This window comes from Artemia sp. Qi Xiang Cuo, chromosome 14 (genome assembly GCF_049724085.1).
Source record: "Artemia sp. Qi Xiang Cuo chromosome 14, ASM4972408v1, whole genome shotgun sequence".
NCBI lineage: Eukaryota > Metazoa > Arthropoda > Branchiopoda > Anostraca > Artemiidae > Artemia > Artemia sp. Qi Xiang Cuo.
Genome location: NC_142807.1, coordinates 31,832,782 through 31,854,484, shown reverse-complemented (window position 1 = coordinate 31,854,484; position 21,703 = coordinate 31,832,782). Strand labels below are relative to the sequence as shown.

At 38.3% G+C, this 21,703-nt stretch overlaps 1 protein-coding gene across 1 annotated transcript in view; it reads right to left on the bottom strand.

Annotated features, from left to right (window-relative positions):
- Window positions 1-21,703, bottom strand: part of LOC148944366 (uncharacterized) — a 469,003-nt gene that overhangs the window by 35,038 nt on the left and 412,262 nt on the right. Inside the window, exon 17 of the mRNA XM_089099911.1 lies at window positions 13,364-13,486. Within this exon, the coding sequence (XP_088956037.1) occupies window positions 13,364-13,486 (123 nt within the window). The remainder of the gene's footprint in view (window positions 1-13,363; window positions 13,487-21,703) is intronic.

Here is a 21,703-nt window from a genome sequence, read left to right as displayed (position 1 = left end):
TATGCCACCAGGGCATAATTTACAACGCCTGCCCCCTTGCCCTAGGGGGCTGTGTCGACACCGGATTTTTATCTAACCTTTGAACTATTTTATCAACAAGGCATCTCAAATTTATTATCGGATGTATTTCAGAGAAAAGTGGTGTGGGAGAGGGTTTAGTTGCCCTCTGATCTCTTTTAACTCTTAAAAACTGAACTAGAACTTTCAATTTCCAATCAAATGAGCCCTCTCTGAAGTTTATACGAGCATTCCTTTCCATAACAGCTATATATGCCCCCAGGCATAATTTACAATACCTGATCTTTGAACCAATTCAAAAAACGGCTCTCTCAAAGTTCTTATCGAATGAGTTCAAGAAAATAGGGCATGAAGGGGGGGGGGGGTAGTTGCCCTCCGATGTCTTTTGACTCTCAAAACGTGAACTAGAACTTTCAATTTACAATCAAATGAACCCTCTCCGAAGTTTATACGAGCATTCCTTCCATAAGAACCATACTTGCCCCCAGAGAATTACTTACAGCGCCTGCCCCGGATCCAGGGGGGTTGCGTTGACACAGGAGTTTTTCTTATCTCAACTTTGAACTATTGTTAAAGAAATTGCTATCTCAAATTTTAATCAGATGACTTTGGGAAAAAAAGGGTGTGTGTAAGGGGGGCGGTAGTTTCCCTCGGATATCTTTTTACTCTGAAAAAGTGAATTAGAACTTTCAATTTTGAATCAAATGAGCCCTCTCTGAAGTTTATATGAGACTCCCTTTCATAAGAACCATACACGCCCCCAGGACAACATTTACAACGCCTACCCCCTGGGCCCTCGGGGGTGGTATTGACACCAAAGTTTTTGTTATCTAATTTTTGAACAATTTTGAGAAAACCGGCTATATCAAAATTTGTAGCGGATTAGTTTGGGGGAAAAGGGCATGGGGGGGGTTAATTGCCCTTAAATCTCTTGACTCTTAAACAGTGAACTAAAACTTTCAATTTCCAATCAAATCAGCCCTCTATGAAGTTTATACTAGCATCCTTTTCATAAGAACCATATATGCCCTTAGGGCATAACTTAGAACGCCATGTCCCGGGCCCGGGGGGTTGTATTGACACCGGAGTTTTACATTTTCGACCTTTGAACTTTTTTTTAACAAAATGTCTATCTCAAAATTTTCATCAGATGGGTTTGGAAAAAGAAGGCGTTGGGGGCTAGTTGCCCTCGGATCTCTTTTGACTTTTAAAAAGTGAGCTTGAACTTTCAATTTACAATCAAATGAGCCCTTTTTGAAATTTATGTTAGCATCCCTTTCAGGAGAACAATGCATGCCCTCTGGGCATAACTTAGAACGCCTGCCCCGGGCCCTGGGGGGTTATATGGACACCGAAGATTTTCTTATCCGACCTTTGAACTTTTTTTTAACAAAATGGCTAGCTCAAAATTTTCATCGGATGTGTTTGGAAAAAAGGATGGATGGGGGGGGGGCTAGTTGTCCTCGGATCTCTTTTGACTCTTAAAAAGTGAACTCGAAATTTCAATTTCCAATCAAAAGAGCCCTCTCTGAAGCTGATATGAGCATACCTTTCATAAGAACCATATATGCCCCCAGGGCATAATTTACAACGCACACCCCGGTGCCCTGGGGGGTTATTTTGACACCTGAAATTATGCTATCTGACTTTTGACGATTTTTAACAAAATGGCTATCTCAAATTTTTTATCGGATGCATTTAGGGGAAAAGGGGCGGGGGGGGGGGTAGTCAATCTCTTTTGACTTTCAAAAACTGAACTAGAACTTTCAGTTTCCAAGGAAATGAATCCGCTCTGAAGTATGTAACAGCATCCCTTCCATAAGAACCGTATATTTCCCCAGGGCATAACTTACAACGCCCGCCCTCGGGCTCTGGGGGGTTGTGTTGAGCCTGGAGTTTTCGTAATACGATCTTTGAACTATTTAAAAAAAAAAATGGCTATCTCAAAGTTCTTATCGGATGGGTTTGAGGGAAAAAGGGTGTGGAGCGGGGGCTAGATCCCTTCCGACCTCTTTTGACTCTTTAAAAGTGAACTAGAACATTCAATTTCCGATCAAATAAGCCCTCTTCGAATTTTATACGAGCATCCCTTCCATAAGAACCATACATGGCCCCAGGGCATAACTTACAACGTCTGCCCCCAGGCCCCGGGGGGCTGTGTCGACACCGGAGTTTTTGCTATATGATCTTTGAACTATTTTTAACAAAATGGCGATCTCAAAATTTTTGTCAGATGCATTCGGGAAAGAAGGGCGTTGGGGGCTAGTTGCCCTCCAACCTCTTTTGACTCTTAAAAAGTGAATAAAACTTTAAATTTCCAATCCAGTAAGCCCCTTCCTGTGTATGTGTCGTCTCTGTGTGTGTTTCGTCTCTGTGTGTCTGTCATCTCTGTGTCTGTGTTGTCTCTATGTGTGTGTCGTCTCTGTGTGTGTGTCGTTTCTGTGTGTTTGTCCTCTCTGTGCGTGTGTCGTGTCTGTGTCTGTGTTGTCTCTGTGTGCGTGTATTATCTGTGTGTGTGTGTCATTTCTGTGTGTTTGTCCTCTCTGTGCGTGTGTCGTCTCTTTGTGTGTTTCGTATCTGTGTGTGTGTGTTTTCTCTGTGTGTTTGTCGTCTCTGTGTGGGTGTCGTCTCTCTATGTGTGTCGTCTCTGTGTGTGTGTCGTCTGTGTGTGTTTGTCGTCTCTCTGTTTAAGTCGTCACTGTGAGTGTGTAGTTTCTGTGTGTGTGTAGTCTCTGTGTGTGTGTGTCGTCTCTGTATGGGTGTTGTCTCTGTGTTTGTTTGTTGTCTCTATGTGTGTTTCGTATCTGTGTGTGTGTCGTCTCTTTGTGTGTGTCGTCTCTATGTGTGTTTGTCATTTTTTTGTGTGTCTCGTCTCTCTGTGTGTGTTGTCTCTGTGTGTGTGTATCGTCTCTTTGCATGTGTCGTCTCTATGTGTCGTTTCTGTGTGTTTGTTCTCTCTGTGTGTGAGTCGTCTCTTTGTGTCTGTCGTCTCTTTGTGTTTGTCCTCTCTGTGTGTGAGTGGACTCTGTGTGTGTGTGTGTCGTCTCTGCATGTGTCATCTCTGTGGGTGTTTCGTATCTGTGAGTGTGTTGTCTCTGTGTGTTTGTCGTCTCTGTGTGCGTGTCGTCTCTCTATGTGTTGTCGTCTGTGTGTGTGTGTCGTCTCTGTGTGTGTGTCGTCTCTGTGTCTGTGTTGTCTCTATGTGTGTGTCGTATGTCTGTGTGTGTGTGTGTGTCGTTTCTGTGTGTTTGTCGTCTGTGTGTGTATGTGTGTCGTCTCTATGTGTAAGTATGTGTAAAAAAAAAAAAAACACGCATCCGTGATCTTTATTCTGGCAAAAAATACAAAATTCCACATTTTTGTAAATACGTGCTTAAAACTTCTATGGTAGGATGCTCTGATACGCCGAATTTCACGGTTTAGGTTTCATTAATGTTCAATGACTTTTAAAGGTTGTTTCCCCTTTTTTTCGAAAATAAAGCAAATTTTCTCAGGCGCATAGCTTTTGATTGGTAATCACACCATCAACTTATATATTTGCAATCAGCATGAAATTCTGATTCTATTGATTTATCTATTGGTATCAAAATTTCGGTTTTTAGAGTTTTGGTTACTATTGAGCCGGGTCGCTCCACGAACTATTTGAAACATTTTAAATGAGACATGTCTTATCGGTAAATTATTTCTTATTTGTACCTTTGACGTTGATTGAAGTTCTACATTCGGAATAAGCCGAGAATTGTAGTTGTTTCCCTGGTTAATAAAAAAAATAATATTTGATACAAATACATAATCACAACTTCCGTAAAGGAAACTGTGTCTATCAAATCTTGTCAAGACCTAAAGGAACTATAACAAAGTAGGAGCCATTTTTATTTTTATTTTTAGATAATATAAAAAGTTTTGCAAACATTGAACTAAAAACGACAATAAATGTCGAAACAAAATTAGGGCACTATCACCCGGCAAACCTCCCAAAGGGTTAGCGTGCTGTCATTTCCACTTCATTGAAATTCAAATATTGCTTAGTTTGAAAGTTCTGTTTAAAGGAAGTAAATTTTGGCGAAAATTATTTGCTTATTGCACTATTAACACTAATTTCATTGTTATAAATATACTTAGATCGAAAACATTTTTTTCTTTGAGGCTTGAACAGTATTTGGTGATTTCTTCCTTTTTCTTAACCAGGGAAATTGTGACAAAGAAAAGAAAGCATGTTGAATATATATATATATATATATATATATATATATATATATATATATATATATATATATATATATGTATATATTTTAAACAAAGCACAAATCCTACTTCTAGCCTTTTTGAAGGTTCGAGGGGAGGGGGAGGGGGGTATGCAAAATCCGAAATTTTTGGGGATACTTCCTGTTCATTGTTTATTATGAATTCTGTCCGTCTAGGTTTGACATATTCTAAAAACGAATTGCTGCTCATTTTACGCTTGGAATTTAAGATTTGTGTAAAATAATTTGGTTTTATTATTGTAATTTACATTCAAAAAAGCTGTTGCAGGAGAAGTATTGACCAGAATAGTAGTGGAAGGAGCAGTCATTATGTGAAATTTCGGGTTGGAAGTAGTCGATGTAGCAAATACTGCAGTAAAACTGTCATAGTTGAAGGGGTTCGGGTGGGAATAGTCACAGTAAAAGTGGTCCAAGTATTAGTAGAACTGAATGATTTCGACAAAGCAAACATACTATGTTGTAGGGTGAATGCCTTCTGCAGTATATAGCTAAATTTCTTCTGGATTTCAAATTATAGTTTTATTTATCATTGACTTTAATTTAATTGACCTAATCAATATTCCGAGGTTCTTGTAGCCTTCTAGGACAATTTGCTAAGTAATCCGTAGACTACAAGAAATCAACAGAGGTGCAATATGTCCCTACGTGCGAAAGTTGTTCTCTCTGTGTGTGATTCGTCTCTTTGTGTCTGTCGTCTCTTTGTGTTTGTCCTCTCTGTGTGTGAGTGGACTCTGTGTGTGTGTGTGTCGTCTCTGCATGTGTCATCTCTGTGGGTGTTTCGTATCTGTGTGTGTGTTGTCTCTGTGTGTTTGTCGTCTGTGTGTGCGTGTCGTCTCTCTATGTGTTGTCGTCTCTGTGTGTGTGTCGTCTCTGTGTGTGTGTCGTCTCTGTGTCTGTGTTGTCTCTATGTGTGTGTCGTCTCTCTGTGTGTGTGTGTGTGTGTGTCGTTTCTGTGTGTTTGTCGTCTGTGTGTGTATGTGTGTCGTCTCTATGTGTAAGTCGTCACTTTGAGTGTGTCGTCTCTCTGTGTGTGTCGTCTCTGTGTGTGTGTGTCGTCTCTGTGTGGATGTTGTCTCTGTGTGTGTGTTGTCTCTATGTGTGTGTCGTCTCTATGTTTGTTTCGTATCTTTGTGTGTGTGAAGTCTCTTTGTGTGTGTCGTCTCTATGTGTGTTTGTCATTTTTGTGTGTGTGTCTCGTCTCTCTGTGTGTGTTGACTGTGTGTGTGTGTGTATTGTCTCTGTGCATGTGTCGTCTCTGTGTCGTTTCTGTGTGTTTGTCATCTCTGTGTGTTATTCGTCTATTTGTGTCTGTCGTCTCTGTGTGTTTGTCCTCTCTGTGTGTGAGTGGACTCTGTGTGTGTGTGTCGTCTCTGTGCATGTGTCGTCTCTGTGGGTGTTTTCATATCTGTGTGTGTGTTATCTCTGTGTGTTTTGTCGTCTCTGTGTGCGTGTCGTCTCTCTATGTGTTGTTGTCTCTGTGTGTGTGTCATCTCTGTGTCTGTGTTGTCTCTATGTGTGTGACATCTCTCTGTGTGTGTGTGTTTCGTATCTGTGTGTTTGTCCTCTCTTTGTGTGATTCGTCTCCTTATGTCTGTCGTCTCTGTGTGTGTGTCCTCTCTGTGTGTGAGTGGACTCTGTGTGTGTGTCGTCTCTGTGCATGTGTTGTCTCTGTGAGTGTTTCGTATCTGTGTGTGTGTTGTCTCTGTGTGTTTGTCGTCTCTGTGTGCGTGTCGTCTCTCTATGTGTTGTCGTCTCTGTGTGTGTGTTTCGTCTCTGTGTCTGTGTTGTCTCTATGTGTGTGTCGTCTCTGTGTGTGTGTGTGTCGTGTCTTTGTGTTTGTAGTCTCTGTGCGTGTGTCGTCTCTATGTGTAAGTCGTCTCTGTGTGTGTGTCGTCTCTGTGTGTGTGTGTGTCGTCTCTGTGTGGATGTTGCCTCTGTGTGTGTGCTGTCTCTATGTGTGTTTCGTCTCTATATGTGTTCGGTATCTGTGTGTGTGTGAGGTCTCTTTGTGTGTGTCGTCTCTTTTTGTGTTTGTATTTTCTGTGTGTGTGTCTCGTCTCTGTGTGTGTTTTGACTCTCTGTGCGTGTCTATTATCTTTAAATGTGTCGTCTATTTTTTTGTTTAATTTGTGTTTGTCATATATGTGTTTGATTATTATATTTTGTTGTGTATTATCTGTGTTTTTGTCGTAACTGTGTGTGAGTGGACTCTGTGTGTGTGTGTGTTGTCTCTGTGCATGTGTCGTCTCTGTGGGTGTTTCGTATCTGTGTGTGTGTTGTCTCTGTGTGTGTGTCGTCTCTGTGTGCGTGTCGTCTCTCTATGTGTTGTCGTCTCTGTGTGCGTGTCGTCTCTCTATGTTTTGTCGTCTCTGTGTGTGTGTAGTTTCTGTGTCTGTGTTGTCTCTATGTGTGTGTCGTCTCTGTGTGTGTGTGTGTCGTTTCTGTGTGTGTGTCGTCTCTATGTGTGTGTGTGTCGTCTCTATGTGTAAGTCGTCACTTTGAGTGTGTCGTCTCTATGTGTGTGTGTGTCGTCTCTGTGTGTGTGTGTGTAGTCTCTGTGTGTATGTTGTCTCTGTGTGTGTGTTGTCTTTATGTGTATGTCGTCTCTATGTGTGTTTCGTATCTGTGTGTGTGTGACGTCTCTTCGCATGTGTCGTCTCTATGTGTATTTGTCATTTCTGTGTGTGTGTCTCGTCTCTCTGTGTGTGTTGACTCTGTGTGTGTGTGCATCGTCTCTGTGTATGTGTCGTCTCTATGTGTCGTTTATGTGTGTTTGTCCTCTCTGTGTGTGATTCGTCTCTTTGTGTCTGTCGTCTCTGTGTGTTTGTCCTCTCTGTGTGTGTGTGGTCTCTGTGTGTGTGTGTGTGTCGTCTCTGTGCATGTGTCGTCTCTGTGGGTGTTTCGTATCTGTGTGTCTGTCGTCTCTTTGTGTTTGTCGTCTCTGTATGCATGTCGTCTCTATGTGTGTTTGTATCTGTGTGTGTGTGTCGTCTCTGTGTGTGTTTGTCGTCTCTGTGTGGATTTTGTCTCTGTGTGTGTGTTGTCTCTATGTGTGTGTCGTCTCTATGTGTGTTTCGTATCTCTGCGTGTGTGACGTCTCTTTGTGTGTGTCGTCTCCATGTGTGTTTGTCATTTCTGTGTGTGTGTCTCGTCTCTCTGTGTGTGTTGACTCTGTGTGTGTGTATCGTCTCTGTGCATGTGTCGTCTCTATCTGTCGTTTCTGTGTGTTTGTCCTCTCTGTGTGTGATTCGTCTCTTTGTGTCTGGGTGTGTGTTTCGTTTCTGTTTGTTTTTCCTCTCTGTGTGTGATTAGTCTCTTTGTGTCTGTCGTTTCTGTGTGTTTGTCCTCTCTGTGTGTGAGTGGACTCTGTGTGTGTGTGTCGTCTCTTTGTATGTTTCGTATCTGTGTGTGTGTTGTCTCAGTGTGTGTGTCGTCTCTGTGTGTGTGTCGTCGCTATGTGTGTCGTCTCTGTGTGTTTGTCGTCTCTTTGTGTATCGTCTCTATGTGTGTTTCATCTCTGTGTGTGTGTGTCATCTGTGTGTGTGTGTTGTCTGTGTGTGTGTGTCGTCTCTCTGTGTGTGTGTCGTCTATGTGCATGTGTCGTCGCTATGTGTGTGTTGTCTCTGTATGTGTGTTGTCTCTGTGTTCAATAGTCGTTCTTTGGTCTTGATTTCACCTCTTAACTTAAACAGCGAGGCATTCAATAGTCGTTCTTTTCCATGCTATTAAAAAATAGTACCACTGTTTCATCTCTGACCGATGAAAAGTCATCGCACCATCCCCCCAAAAAATACTTTTCAGACATTTCTTGTTAAAACTAACGCCCCCCCCCTCAAGACAATCCCATTCCTGTCGACTTTTGGAAGGTGTTTCTTCATTTTTCGATAATCAGGCAATTTTCTCAAACCCATAGCGTTTGACTGGCAACACTAAAGTTAATGAATCCTAAATCTTTTGGAAATAGCCTCTATTTTCTGTCTGTTTTTAAGTTTTGATTCCCCCCCTAAAGACAATCCCATTCCTGTCGACTTTTGGAAGGTGTTTCTTCATTTTTCGATAATCAGGCAATTTTCTCAAACTCATAGCTTTTGACTGGCAACACTAAAGTTAATGAATCTTAAATCTTTTGGAAACAGCCTCTATTTTCTGTCTGTTTTTATGTTTTGATGTTGCTCTTTACTGTCACTTGAAGAAACTTTTTTTTTATAATTTAATTTCTAATCGTGGGGGGCTGGGTATGGTTGAAGTTGTTTTCACGTAAAAATACCCTCCACCTCTTCTATGAAAAATTCCCTCCCCCCTTCAAGACAATCCCATTCCTGTCGACTTTTGGAAGGTGTTTCTTCATTTTTCGATAATCAGACAATTTTCTCAAACTCATAGCTTTTGACTGGCAACACTAAAGTTAATGAATCCTAAATCATTTCACATCGTAAAACCTTCTTAATCATGGACGGGTGATTGACAGCTTTCCCTACAAAAGCATTCCTTAATACGCAATTTGACAATCTCTAGTTTTCGATTTAAAAAAAAAACATTCTGGTTAAAAAACTTGGAGTTGAAACAAATTTGTGTGGGGAATCCCCTTTCATACTGCTATCTTTTTTGCAATGTTTAGGAACAGGAGGGGAATCCTCGCTCGTAATTGCTAATCACCTTAACCCTTTTATCCATCGTCAAGTACATGCTCCAAAAATATTTTATTCAGAGATTTCACGTTAAAAAATTATCCAATCACTAATTTCCCTTTTTTGCGAATGTCAATCAAACGCCAAGGAACGTAATCCTCCCGAACACGTCAAACTGTTTCCACAGACTTCAAAAATGGAACTGTGGATAACACATGGGTGATTGACAGCTTTTCCTAAAAAACCATTCCTAAATACGCGATTTGACAATCTCCAGTTTTTTCAAAAAATTTGTGCGGGGAATCCCCGTTTATACTGCTATCTTTTTTGCAATGTTTAGGAACAGGTGGGGAATCCCCGCTCGTTTGGAATGGTACCAACGGGGCATAAGCAAATAACACGTAGTTTCTTGTCGTGTTTAATCACGTGTAGAGGTCCCATAGAATAACAATGGAAGGGACATAGAATAGCATGGAAGGAACATAAGGCCATGCGAGAGGATACTCACTCTCTTTGAAAAGGTGTAGAGGTTCTATAGAATAACATGGTAATTCGTATACACGCAAGCAAATTCAATAGATACTTACTACTATCGTTGTATCTTGCCTCAGACATGTTTATATTAGCAGATATATTTACGGAATTTAGTGCCGCAATTATTGATTTGTATGAACTTGAACCAAACTGCTACCTATGCACCCCCTCGCTCATATATGACATAATGCCAAAAATTATGCATCCCAATAAAATAGAGTTAATCAGAGATCAGGAAATATACTTTTTTTTTTTTATAGAAAAGGCTATAATGATATGAAAAGGGGCTACTTTCTCATAATGGTCGATACGTAAAATGCGATCCTAAAGACAATGAGAACCCAAGCTGTGGGATCCCCGTAGTAGCATAATATTTATAAACATGAATATATAATGAGTCGGAGATAATAGACTTGGGATTGTCTATACGGGATGTCGACTCCTGTTGATAGAAGAGCATCACCAAGTGCTGAGAACCACATTGTGACAAAGATCGGCCCAGGATTGCACGAAGCCTCAATTTAAACTGCCCGTCCCTGTGACTTTTTGCTGTCTGGATCTAAGCCGGCCAAAGCACTTCCATGTAAATTTAAGAAGATGTGTTGGTCCCCGTCCTGCACTGACTCTGGGACCATTGCTTTTCCCCAGGTCAAATTAATCTCAATGCTGTAAAAGATCAAATATAAAAAAAACAAGTTATTTCAAGCTGAAAGTAAGGAACGACGTTAAAACCTAAAACGAACAGAAATAATTCCCTATATGAAAGGGGCTGCCCTCTCCTCGACGCCTCGCTCTTTACGCTAAAGTTTTTTATTGTTTAAAAAAATAGAGTTGTGAGAAATTCAAACTTTAGCGAAAGAGCGAGGCGTTGAAGAGGGGGCAGCCCCTTTCATATACGATAAAATTTCTGTTCGTTTTAAGTGTTAACGTCGTTCCTTACTTTCAGTTTTAAAAAACTTGTCAGGTTAGGTTAGGTCAGTTTTAAAAAACTTGTTTTTTTTAGTTAATGTTTGAACGTTTTTGAATTAATGTAGATTTTGATATTGGCTCACCGTACATGACTAATTAAAACAAAATTTGCATATTAATCTTGCTTTTATTTGGTTAAATGGCTTTCTAGAAACTTGTTTCATTTTATTTGCGAACGTTTTTATTATTAATAAATATACGTAACTTATGAATTAACTTACGTAACGAACTTCTATGTTCATATATTTTAATACGTGTACTAGGGGGTTCGCCCCCAAGTCAATACCTCGCTCTTTAAGCTAAAATTCGAATTTTGTTCCAATTCTTTAAAAATGACCCCTTAATCACGAAGGCCGTTATTTAGAATAAATAGCTCTTATGAAAGTACTAAAAAATCTTTGGCTTAAAGAGCGAGGTATTGACTAGGAGGTGACCCCAATCATATAAGTAATATTTGCTGTTCATTTTAAGTTTTGATGTTGCTCCTTACTTTCAGTTGAAAAACTTGTTTTTTTATATTTAATTTCTGATCTTTTTTTAAATAATGCTGGGAAATCTGGCACCCCCTTCATAGCAATGTCCCTTCCCCCATGAAAACTTCCTTCATGGAAATATCCTCCCACATAACCCCCGACCTCCCCCCCCTACCAAAAAAATCCCCCCTGAAAACGTCTGTATACTTCCCAAAAACCAATACTAGCCTATATGTTAACATTGGGTAAAGTTCATAACTTTCAGCCCTCCCCCCGGGGACTTTGGGGGATTAAGTCATCCTAAAAGACATGGTTTTCATATTTTCGACCATGCTGAACAAAATTGCTATCTCAAAATTTTGATCGGTTGACTTTGGGAAAAAAATGAGCGTGGGAGTTGCCCTCGATTTTTTTGGTCACTTGAAAAGGGCACTAGAACTTTTCATTTACGTTTCAATGAGCCCTCCCACGATATTCTAGGACCACTGGGTCGATACGATCACCCCTGGGGAAAAAAGAAAAGAAAAAAAAACAAATAAACACGCATCTGTGATCTTTCTGGCAAAAAATGCAACATTCCACATTTTTGTACAGAGGTGCTTCAAACTTCTAAAATAGGGTTCTCTTACACGCTGAATATGATGGTTTGATTTTCATTGAGGTTGCGTAATTTTCAGGGGGTCTTTCCCCCTTTTTTCGAAAATCAGCCAAATTTTCTCAGGCACGTAACTTTTGATTGGTAGGAATAAACTTGATGAAACTTATATGTTTGAAATCAGCATTAAAATTTGATTCTTTTGATGTATCTATTGGTATCAAAATCTGTTTTTAGAGTTTCGGTTACTATTGAGCCGGGTCCCTTACTTACATACAGTTCGTTACCACGAACTGTTTGAAAATGCTTCAATTCGAATGTCAACTTATCTTTTGAAAGGGTTTCTAAAACTTGTTGCCCGTGCGGTGAATAATTCTCAAGGGAAGTTTCCGCGGGGGAGGACTTTCCCGTTGGAATTTCTGTGGGGGAAATTTTCGAGGGGGGGGGGGGGGTACAACAGGCTTACTTCTAATCACCCTGAAAAAGTGAAAAAGATGGAGATCTAAAAACCCCATGTTATTATTAGTGAGATAATTTCTACATGAGACACAGCAATCAGTCTTCCCTTTTTTACCAAAGGCATCTACTCTGAATGGATAGGACTTATTTGAGGCTGTCCCCAAAGGACGAAAATGGCTCTCCTTTTATTGCCTTTTGTCAAACCGAAATAGAGGATGCCCAGAAACATAGCATTAAAATACTAATTCAGCCCCTCTATAGCAACTAAAAAAGTACCCTTGAGTTCTCGCACTTGTCCACTTTTCCTAGCCCCCCCCCCCCTTCACAGCCTCTACAAAAAGGTCTGTAATCAATGTAATTTGTCCGTTGTTTCAATTTTTTTAATCTTGGTTAATTAAACTAGACTATAGTATAATAGTAAGCCAGGCAATTTTTACATATGTGGGTCATTCCGCCCTTATTTTGATGATCACCCAAGTATTTCATGGATAATGGCGGATATAAATACCCTCTTTTGATTGAATCAGCTGATCATGACCTTTGCAGAGAATACCGTTCGCAAAACTCTGATATCTTGGCCTGGCGAACGATCTCTAGGAGCTTTTAGCAGATAATACGACCTAGACCAAATAAGGCCGCCGTTCTGTTATTAAACGAAGAATAACATGTATTATCACACGAAAGTAAGGAGCAACATTAAATCCTAAAACGAGCCAAATTTATTTCGTATAGATGTTATTATTAGTCAGGGAATTTCTATGTATTAGAGCTTTTCACCACAGACAGCTGGTCTGAATGGTTAGAACAAACTTACGGCTGTCTCCAAAGGACGAAACTAGCTCCCGTTCTATTGCTTATTTGCCAGCCAAAATAAAAGATGTCCAAAACCATGTCATTGGAATGCTACTGGAACCCCTCTTTAGCAATTCAGAAAGTACCCTTGTATTCTTGCACTTACCCACTATTTCTTTTTAAGACATGATCTGATAGTGAAGGACGGAAACCAATATTTAAAAACAAGAAAGGCCAATCTGTTCTCCCAGCATCATTCTGATCAGCAGACTTACTAGGCATCAAAACTAAGAGTCAAACAAACCAACATCAAAACAAAATGGAGTCTCGCAGACTTCTTTGCTTCCTATTCCCTCACTGTGTTTTACAAACGACTCTTTCTTGTGTTTCTTTGTAATCGTGAAAGTAACTTAATTAAGGGCTCATTTTTAAGTGCTATAATTACTATTTCAACAAACAAAAACCAAATCATCATCCAACGGATATTCAGTACTGAAAAACAAATTGAATAATAAACCTATATCGTCTGAAAAGAATTTTATGAGGGTAAATTTGTGGAACACTATTTACATTTGTGAGATTCTCTGCAACAAAACTTCTCTGTACCAAAAAACCATTAGTACACCTTACCTTGATGCAAGTTGTCCATCCAAGGTTTCAGTAGAGCTTGCTCTATGGATGATGACCTTGTCAAAGTTGCAGCTCCATCAATTCTGATTTCCACATCTTGAGAATTAAGCGTTTCTCCGCTTTCTATAAAAACAAAATTGTGACACTTTGCTTCCAGGTTATAAGCAAAGTTGTATTTCATTACTGTGAAGTTATGTTTAATTAATGGCATTTAAATTTCACTAATACACAGCTTCACAACAATTCAACCCTTAATTTTATGATTAAAAACACAAGAGACTTAATTACAGTATAACGAATCTAAGATATACCTTAGAGCATCCGTAAATTAACATAGTACCCTTAATTTAATACTTTTTATTTCCAAAAAAGAAATACTCTGAAAAAAACTGAACAAATAATCTGTCTCTGATTTTTCATGAAAAAAGCAAAGCGTTCAAAGCAATTTTTTAAAGGTCATATTAGATTTCTGGAGGCATGAGCTAACTACTATAATGAGCGAACGGAATGAAAGGTTGGCGAAACGTAGAGGGAGGCTATATATCAAATGAATTGTGCGTGTGCGAGTTTTAGCATTGCATTTTAGCAGTTTGTGCATTCAGAATTTTTCCAAATCCATCATAGTGAAAGCGAAGGTAGAAAAAAATTTTACGACGAAAACAGACGTACTACAAAAATCCGAACGATAAAAGTTAAAAAACTGTCACAACGAAAGACAAAGCTTGTGAGGTAAAAACACGCGTGCGAGGGCCAGAAAATTTTCAAGCTGCCATGACGTTGCGTTTCCTGCTCTGATTATTTCATGATTTAAACGATAAAGCATATTCTTCAATGCTTTCTTTCTTCTACAGAATTTTTTTTTTAAATATACAGAAAACTCAAAGGCTCAACATTTCATAATTGTTTAGGGCAAAATATTCTTTCACCCAACAAATAGATTCTTTCAAAAAACACTAATTAATGTTACAAAAGCTTCATTTTGGTATGGCTTATCATTATTTTTGAATAAGTTAGGATGAGAATGAAAAGACAGAATTTTTACATACATCAGAATATTTACATATCAGAATATTGACAGAAAGATCCCTATAAAACACCAGAATTAACTTGAAGATCAAGAATATAGCAATTCTAAGAATTTATTATGCACCCTGTTACCTTCATTAGTCTATTATTATGATTTTTCTTCTAATGTTATGATAATAAAAAAGTACACAGTTTGAAAAAAAACGGTTTTTAATAAAACTTAAATTTTGCTTTAGCCTTCAGGGATTCTTTAAACTTTTAATTTAGGTTTATTCCGTGAGGCACAGTACACGGATCCTGCAAATATGAAACGTTTTCGTTGAGAGAAACTTGTAGTAGCGGCGGGGCTCAAGTTTTAAACGGGGCCCTATCTTTTCGAATCCCGATGTCGGCACTATTTTTAAGCTTATTTGGCTACATTTTTATATCGGCTGTGATTGAAAGAAATAAAAGCGGTTTGATTCCACTTTGCATGTAAGAAAATATACTCTAGAAAGAGACATTTCTCAGGCTTCAAATAATTCTGTTTTAAGTGGCACAAATGTTGGACTTTTATATAGGCTGTGATTGAAAGAAACTAACGCGGTCTGCTTCCACTTTGTACGTAAGAAAATATACTGTAAAAAGAGGCGTTTCTCAGGTTTCAAATAAAACTGTTGTAAGTGGTACGTATACTGAACTGTTATATAGGCTTTGATCGAAGGAAATAAAAGCGGTTGTTTCCACTTTGAACATAAGAAAATATACTCTAGAAAGGGACATTTCTGAGATTTCAAATAATTCTGTTTTAAGTGGTAGGTATATTGAACTTTTATATAGGCTGTGATTGAAAGAAATAAAAGCGGTTAATTTCATCTTTGCACGTAAGAAAATACATTCTATTTCTCAGGTTTCAAGTAATTCTATTTTAAGTGGTACATATATTCAACATTTATATAAGCTGTGATTGACCCAATGACTAAAGATGTAGGATTGTCTACATAAATGCTGGGAAATTCGCTTTAAGTATACCCACGACATCAAAAATTTAGCACTGCATGAAAATCACAGCTTTTGATCGATATTGATCGGTTTTGTTCAGTTTTTTGGTTGGCATTATTTTTTGGAAATTTCCTGCCTGTGAAACTCTGTGTCTGGTCCGTAGCAACCTCTGGCACATATTGTTATTCCGAAAGCATTATAAACCATTTTCCTATATAAAACCGTAAAAACTGTATACACTAAAATCGACCGTTTAAACTTAAAGGAAAATTCCCAATACCGTTTCTTCTGATGACTCGAGGCACTCTATGGCTGGACCGTGGCACTCTGTGGAACCCATTATCGTCACTTAAACGTTTCAAATGTTTGAATATCCTGTCAGATACTTTTATTTGAACAACGGGACTCACCATTTCATTGTATGTTTGTTTGTTATGATTATTTATTTAATTTCTGTTCGTTTTGGGTTTCATTTAAGCTTCAACAGCAAAATATTTTTGTTCGTTTAAGCTGATTTTCATATCCAACTTAAGCTTTACTCGCTTTAAGATTTATTTATTCACTTATATTTGTACCTAGTGTATATTTTTTTCCTATGATTATTTATTTAACTTCTGTTTGTTTTGGGTTTCATTTGTTCTGTAGTAGTAATTTCTGCACGTTTTGAGCCAAGTTATTGTAGCTTTCTGTTTCTTCTGATCTGAAGTTTAATGTAGCTTTTACTTTTCTTTAGAAAAACTTCTTTTTTGGAAAGTTTTTTTTAAATTAATTTCTGTTAGTTTTTATTGCAAAATTTCAAGTTTTTCAAAATTCCCTATTTAAAAATAATTTTTTATTCCAAAATAAATTAATAGTCTTGGCAAGAACTAACCATACTAAACTGAATATTTGATATATAATGATATTAATGGCTGAAAGCTCACTAGATCAAGATTTGGTTTCACCCAGGGCCGGATTTAGAGCTTTGACGCCTTTAGGCCCAAGCGTTTTTGCCACTCCTTTTTTGCAAGATTTTTGGGGAAACCCTCACAACCTCGAGAATAGAGAAAGCCGTAGGGCTAGTGGGCCTTTTGATAAATCCTGGAGTGGTTTCACTGTAATTTTCATTTAGTTTTTGCTGTTGTAATAAGTACAAAACTAAATATTTGGAATATAATTCCTTTTAGTAAAGCGCCAATTACGCAGTAGGGCTTATACTTTTACCGTTAGAGAAACAGACAGTAGTCACGCTCTAGCTTGCAGTGAAGACACCATTCAGTAGGATTTCCGAACCCCTACTCCCTGAAGACAACCGCAGTATAACAACCAATCCTTATTCCAATTCTCACTTGTCTTTGAATCATGTTCTTGCAATTATTATAATAAAAAGGTAAACTAACTTCGCAAATCTTTGTAGCCACTTAAAGCCTTATATGCCCCCGGGGCGTAGCTTACAACACTTGCCCCTGGGCTCTGGGGGGATGTGTCTACCAGGAGCTTTTGTTATTTGATCTTTAAACTATTTTGAACAAAATAGCCATCTCAAAATTTTGATTGGATTCATTTTGGGAAATAGAGTCTCAGGGGCGGGGGATGCAGTGCCCTCCGATCCATTTTGACTCTTAAAAAAGCACTAGGAATTTTAGATTTACAATTGAATGAACCCCCTCCAAAGTTTATAAGACAATAACCATTAAAACCTTATATGACCCCAGGGCACATTTTACAATACTTGACCCCGGAAACTGGAGGGTTGTTTTATTCTTGGAGTTTTAATGGCTATATAAAAAATTTGAATGGACGAATTTGGGAATAACAAGGTTGGGATGAGGGAGGAGAGGCTTGTCACCATCGGATAGCTTTTAACTCTTAAAAAAGGAATTAGAACTTTCAGCCTAGGTAAATTTGGTGTATGAAAAGAAAACAGTAATGGATACACACTTTTGCAATTTTGTAGGTATAACAATCTAGTTATGACCAACACGGTGTTTGGTCATAAAATGGCTCATAAGTTAGCATGGTATTCACGTGATGGTAAGACAGCAAACCTTATTGATTATTTTATAGTAAACCGAAAACTGGCCTGATCAATACAAGATACTAGGGTATATAGGAGTTGTGTTATTGATGTTAAAAGCTTAGATCACCCTCTAGTAGTGTCAAGGGTTAATTTAAAGCTGAAATATCGGAAGGGTAACTACGTACCGCGAAGTTATGATATTGGTAGACTCCAGGATGAGAATTTGAGAGAAACTTTCCAGGAACAGTTGAATACTAAACTTGAGAGTTTAAAATTTGATAATGTGGAAGATGGTTGGAATAACTTTAGAAAAAAAATATGTGAAGCTGCTGAGGGTGTATTAGGGAAGAAAACTAGAACTGCAGCTAATAATTTTAGTGAAAAAGCTTTATGTTTAATAGATAGGAGAAAGGACTTGTCTAAGAATTATCTGAGTGATAGATCCTCTGAAAAAAAAGGAACGCAAAGAAAGTGGAGAAAGCATTAAAATATCAACTAAGGAGGTGTGAAGTGGAGACCATGGATGAAATTGCCGAGGATCTAGAAGATGCAGCTAGAAGGCATAATAGTAAAATATTTACTGGCATGTTAACAAATTGAGAGGGAGTAGTCAATCTGGACTTGACCCAGTTAAAGATAGGAATGGGGCCGCAATTAGCGACAAAGAAAAAACTAAAGAGAGATGGGAACATTTTGAGAATTTGCTTACCCGAGATAGAGTTGCAGGAAAATATATAGAGGAAAATGAAAAAGTTTGTGATACCTTGGATGTGAAGGAAGATTTGTTTTGTGAGGAAGAATTAGCAACAGTACTAAAAGGATTAAAAAATAATAAGGCTCCAGGTGCTGATAAGGTGGTAAATGAGTTTTGTATATATGGTGGCTCTGAGGTTAGAAATAAATTACTGAAGATTATGAATATGATTTTTGAAAAAGGGGAAGTACCTAACGATTTTAGGAAAACCTCAATTAAGATATTTTATAAGAAATGTGATAAAAGTGAGTGTGGTAATTATCGAGGCCTTAGTCTGGTCTCTATAGGTAGTAAATTACTTAGTAATATGATAATTTTTAGACTGAGCGATGCTGTAGACAAAGTTTTAAGAGAAGATCAGTGTAGTTTTAGAAAAAGTAGAGGATGTGTCGACCAAATTTTCACTCTTAGGGTAATAATGGAGAAGTACCTGAGTTTTCAAACACCTTTGGTCCTCAGTTTTATAGATTATGAGCAAGCGTTCGATTCTATTCATAAAAGAGCTCTAGTAAAGGTTTTATCCTTGTATGGTATACCAGACAAATCAGAGGCAACGCTGTAGCGTTGCCTATAGCAAAGGCCATACGGTTCCAATATTTTATTATTTATTATTATTTATTTATTTTATTCCTAGAGGCACTTCATATGGAAGGGGTCGTCGTATAATCTTCAAAGAGGGCTCATTCGATTGGAAATCGAGAGTTCTAGTTCCCTTTTTAATCGTCAAAAATGACTGGAGGGCAACTAGTCGCCCCCCTACACTCATCATTCCCCCAAACACATCCAATCAAAATTTTGAGATAGCCATTTTATTCAGCGTAGTTGATTTCCAGATAGAAAATATATTTTGAAGGAGGATACTCCCCTACAACCCTCAGGGCAAGGGTTTTAAGTTATGCCCTGGGGACATATAAGGTTTTTATAGAAGGCGTTGTTGTAGAAACTTCAAAACAGGCTCATTCGATTGGAAATTAAAGATCTAGTTCCCTTTTTAATAGTCGAAAGTGATTGGAGTGTAACTAGCCCCCCCCGCTCAACATTTCCCCAAACACATACAATCAAAATTTTGAGATAGCCATTTTGTTCAGCGTAGTTGATTTCCAGATAGAAAATATATTTTTGAGGAGGACACTCCCCCACAACCCTCAGGGCAAGGGTTTTAAGTTATACCCTGGGGGCATATAAGTTTTTTATAGAAGGCGTTGGCGTAGAAACTTCAAAACATGCTCATTCGATTGGAAATTAAAGGGCTAGTGCCCTTTTTAATAGTCAAAAGTGATTGGAGTGTAACTAGCCCCCTCCCCCCCACGTCCATCATTTCCCCAAACACATCGAATCAAAATTTTGAGATAGCCATTTTGTTCCGCGTAGTTGATTTCCAGAGATAAATATATTTTTGAGGAGGACACTCTCCCACAACCCTCAGGTCAAGGGTTTTAAATTATGCCCTTGGGGCATATAAGATTTTATAGAAGGCGTTGTCGTAGAAACTTCAAAAAAGGCTCATTCGATTGGAAATTCAAAGGGATAGTGCCCTTTTTAATAGTTGAAAGTGATTGGAGGGCAACTAGCCCCCCCCCCCACGCCAATCATTCCCCCAAACACATCCAATCAAAATTTTGAGATACCCATTTTGTTCAGCGTAGTTGATTTTCAAATAGAAAACATGTTTTTGAGGAGGACAATCCCCCCAACCCTCAGGGCAAGGGTTTTAAGTTATGCTCTGGGGGCATATAAGGTTTTTATAGAAGGCGTTGTCATAGAAACTTCAAAAAAGGCTCATTCGATTGGAAATTCAAAGGGATAGTACCCTTTTTAATAGTCAAAAGTGATTGGAGGGCAACTAACGCCCCCCCCCTACGCCCATTATTCCCCCAAACACCTCCAATCAAAATTTTGAGATAGCCATTTTTGTTCAGCGTAATTGATTTCCAGATGGAAAATATATTTTTGAGGAGGACACTCCCCACAACCCTCAGGGCAAGGGTTTTCAGTTATGCCCTGGGGACATATAATGTTTTTATAGAAGGCGTTGTCATAAAAACTTCAAAACAGGCACATTCAATTGGAAATTCAAAGGGCTAGTGCCCTTTTTAATAGTCGAAAGTGATTGGAGGGCAACTAGCCCCCCCCCCACGCCCATCATTTCCCCTCCAACATCCAATCAATATGTTAAGTTAATAATTTTGGTAAGCGTAGTTTATTTTGGGATAGACAACTTGTTTTTGACGAGGACCATTCACCAAATCCCACAGGTCAAGGGTTTTAAGTTATGCCCTGGGGGCATATAAGGTTTTTATAGAAGGCAGTGTCGTAAAAACTTGAAAAAAGGATCATTCGATTGGAAATTCTGAGGGCTAGTGCCCTTTGTAATAGTCGAAAGTGATTTGAGGGCAACTAACCCCCCTCGCACGCCCACCGTTTTTCCAAACACATCCAATCCAAATTTTAAGACAGCCATTTTATTAAACGTAGTTTTAAGTTCTGGAAATTAGGTCTTTGAGGATTATAACTCCCCTAAAGCCCTCAGGGCAAGGGTTTTAATTTAAGGATTCTCCGAATCCTTCCTATTATTTCTTATGGAAGGCATGCTCGTATAGACTTTAGAGAGGGCTCATTTGATTGAAAATTGAAAGTTCTTGTTTACTTTTTAAGAGTCAAATGAGATTGAAGGACAACTAGCCCCTCTCCCTCCTCCACGCCCTAAATGCATCAGATAAAAATTTTGAGATAGACATTTTGTTAAAATGGTTCAAAGTTCTGATAAAAAAAAACTCCGGTGTCGACACAGCCCACCAGGGCCCAGGGGAAGGCGTTGTAAGTTATGCCCTGGGGCATAACTTATTAAGGGGGGTTTATAACTTATGGGAAGGGGTTTTGTATGGGAAGAACACATAGGAAATGTATTATAATTATCCAATTATAAGGGTAAAATACACACTCTGTGATAGATGCAAAATTGCTTTGGCAAACAATTTCCTATTAAGATCAATTCCGAACAGTCGTGATCCCTTTGTGTCAGCAAGTGAAATGGTCTAAACCCCCTTATTGGAGCTATTTTTTCAACCCATTCATGGTTGTCAATCACTGTCCACAGGTTATGCAAGCTGTCTATTGTTCATGTATAAGGTTTTTATCAAAGAGGTAATCGTATAGACTTTGAAAAAAGCCTAATTCGATTTAAATTGAAAGTTCTAGATCCATTTTATAAAGTCAAAAATAATTGGACAGTAAGCAACCCCCCCATGCAATAAAAACTTGAAACTTTTTGCAATCAAAAACGAACAAAAATTAATTTAGAAAAAACTCCGAAAAATAAGTTTTTCAAAGAAAAGTAAAGGCCATTTTAAACTTAAGCTCAGGAGATACAAATACCTGTTAAAATTCAAACTCAAAACGACCAGAAATTACTATTAAAGAATAAATGGAACCCAAAACGAACAGGAATTAAATAAACAATCATAGCAAAAAACATACAACAAGTAATAATATAAATGAATAAATAGGTCTTAAAGCGAGTAATGCTTGGATTGAATATGAAAATCAAGCTAAAAACGAAAAAAAATCTTTTGCTATTGAA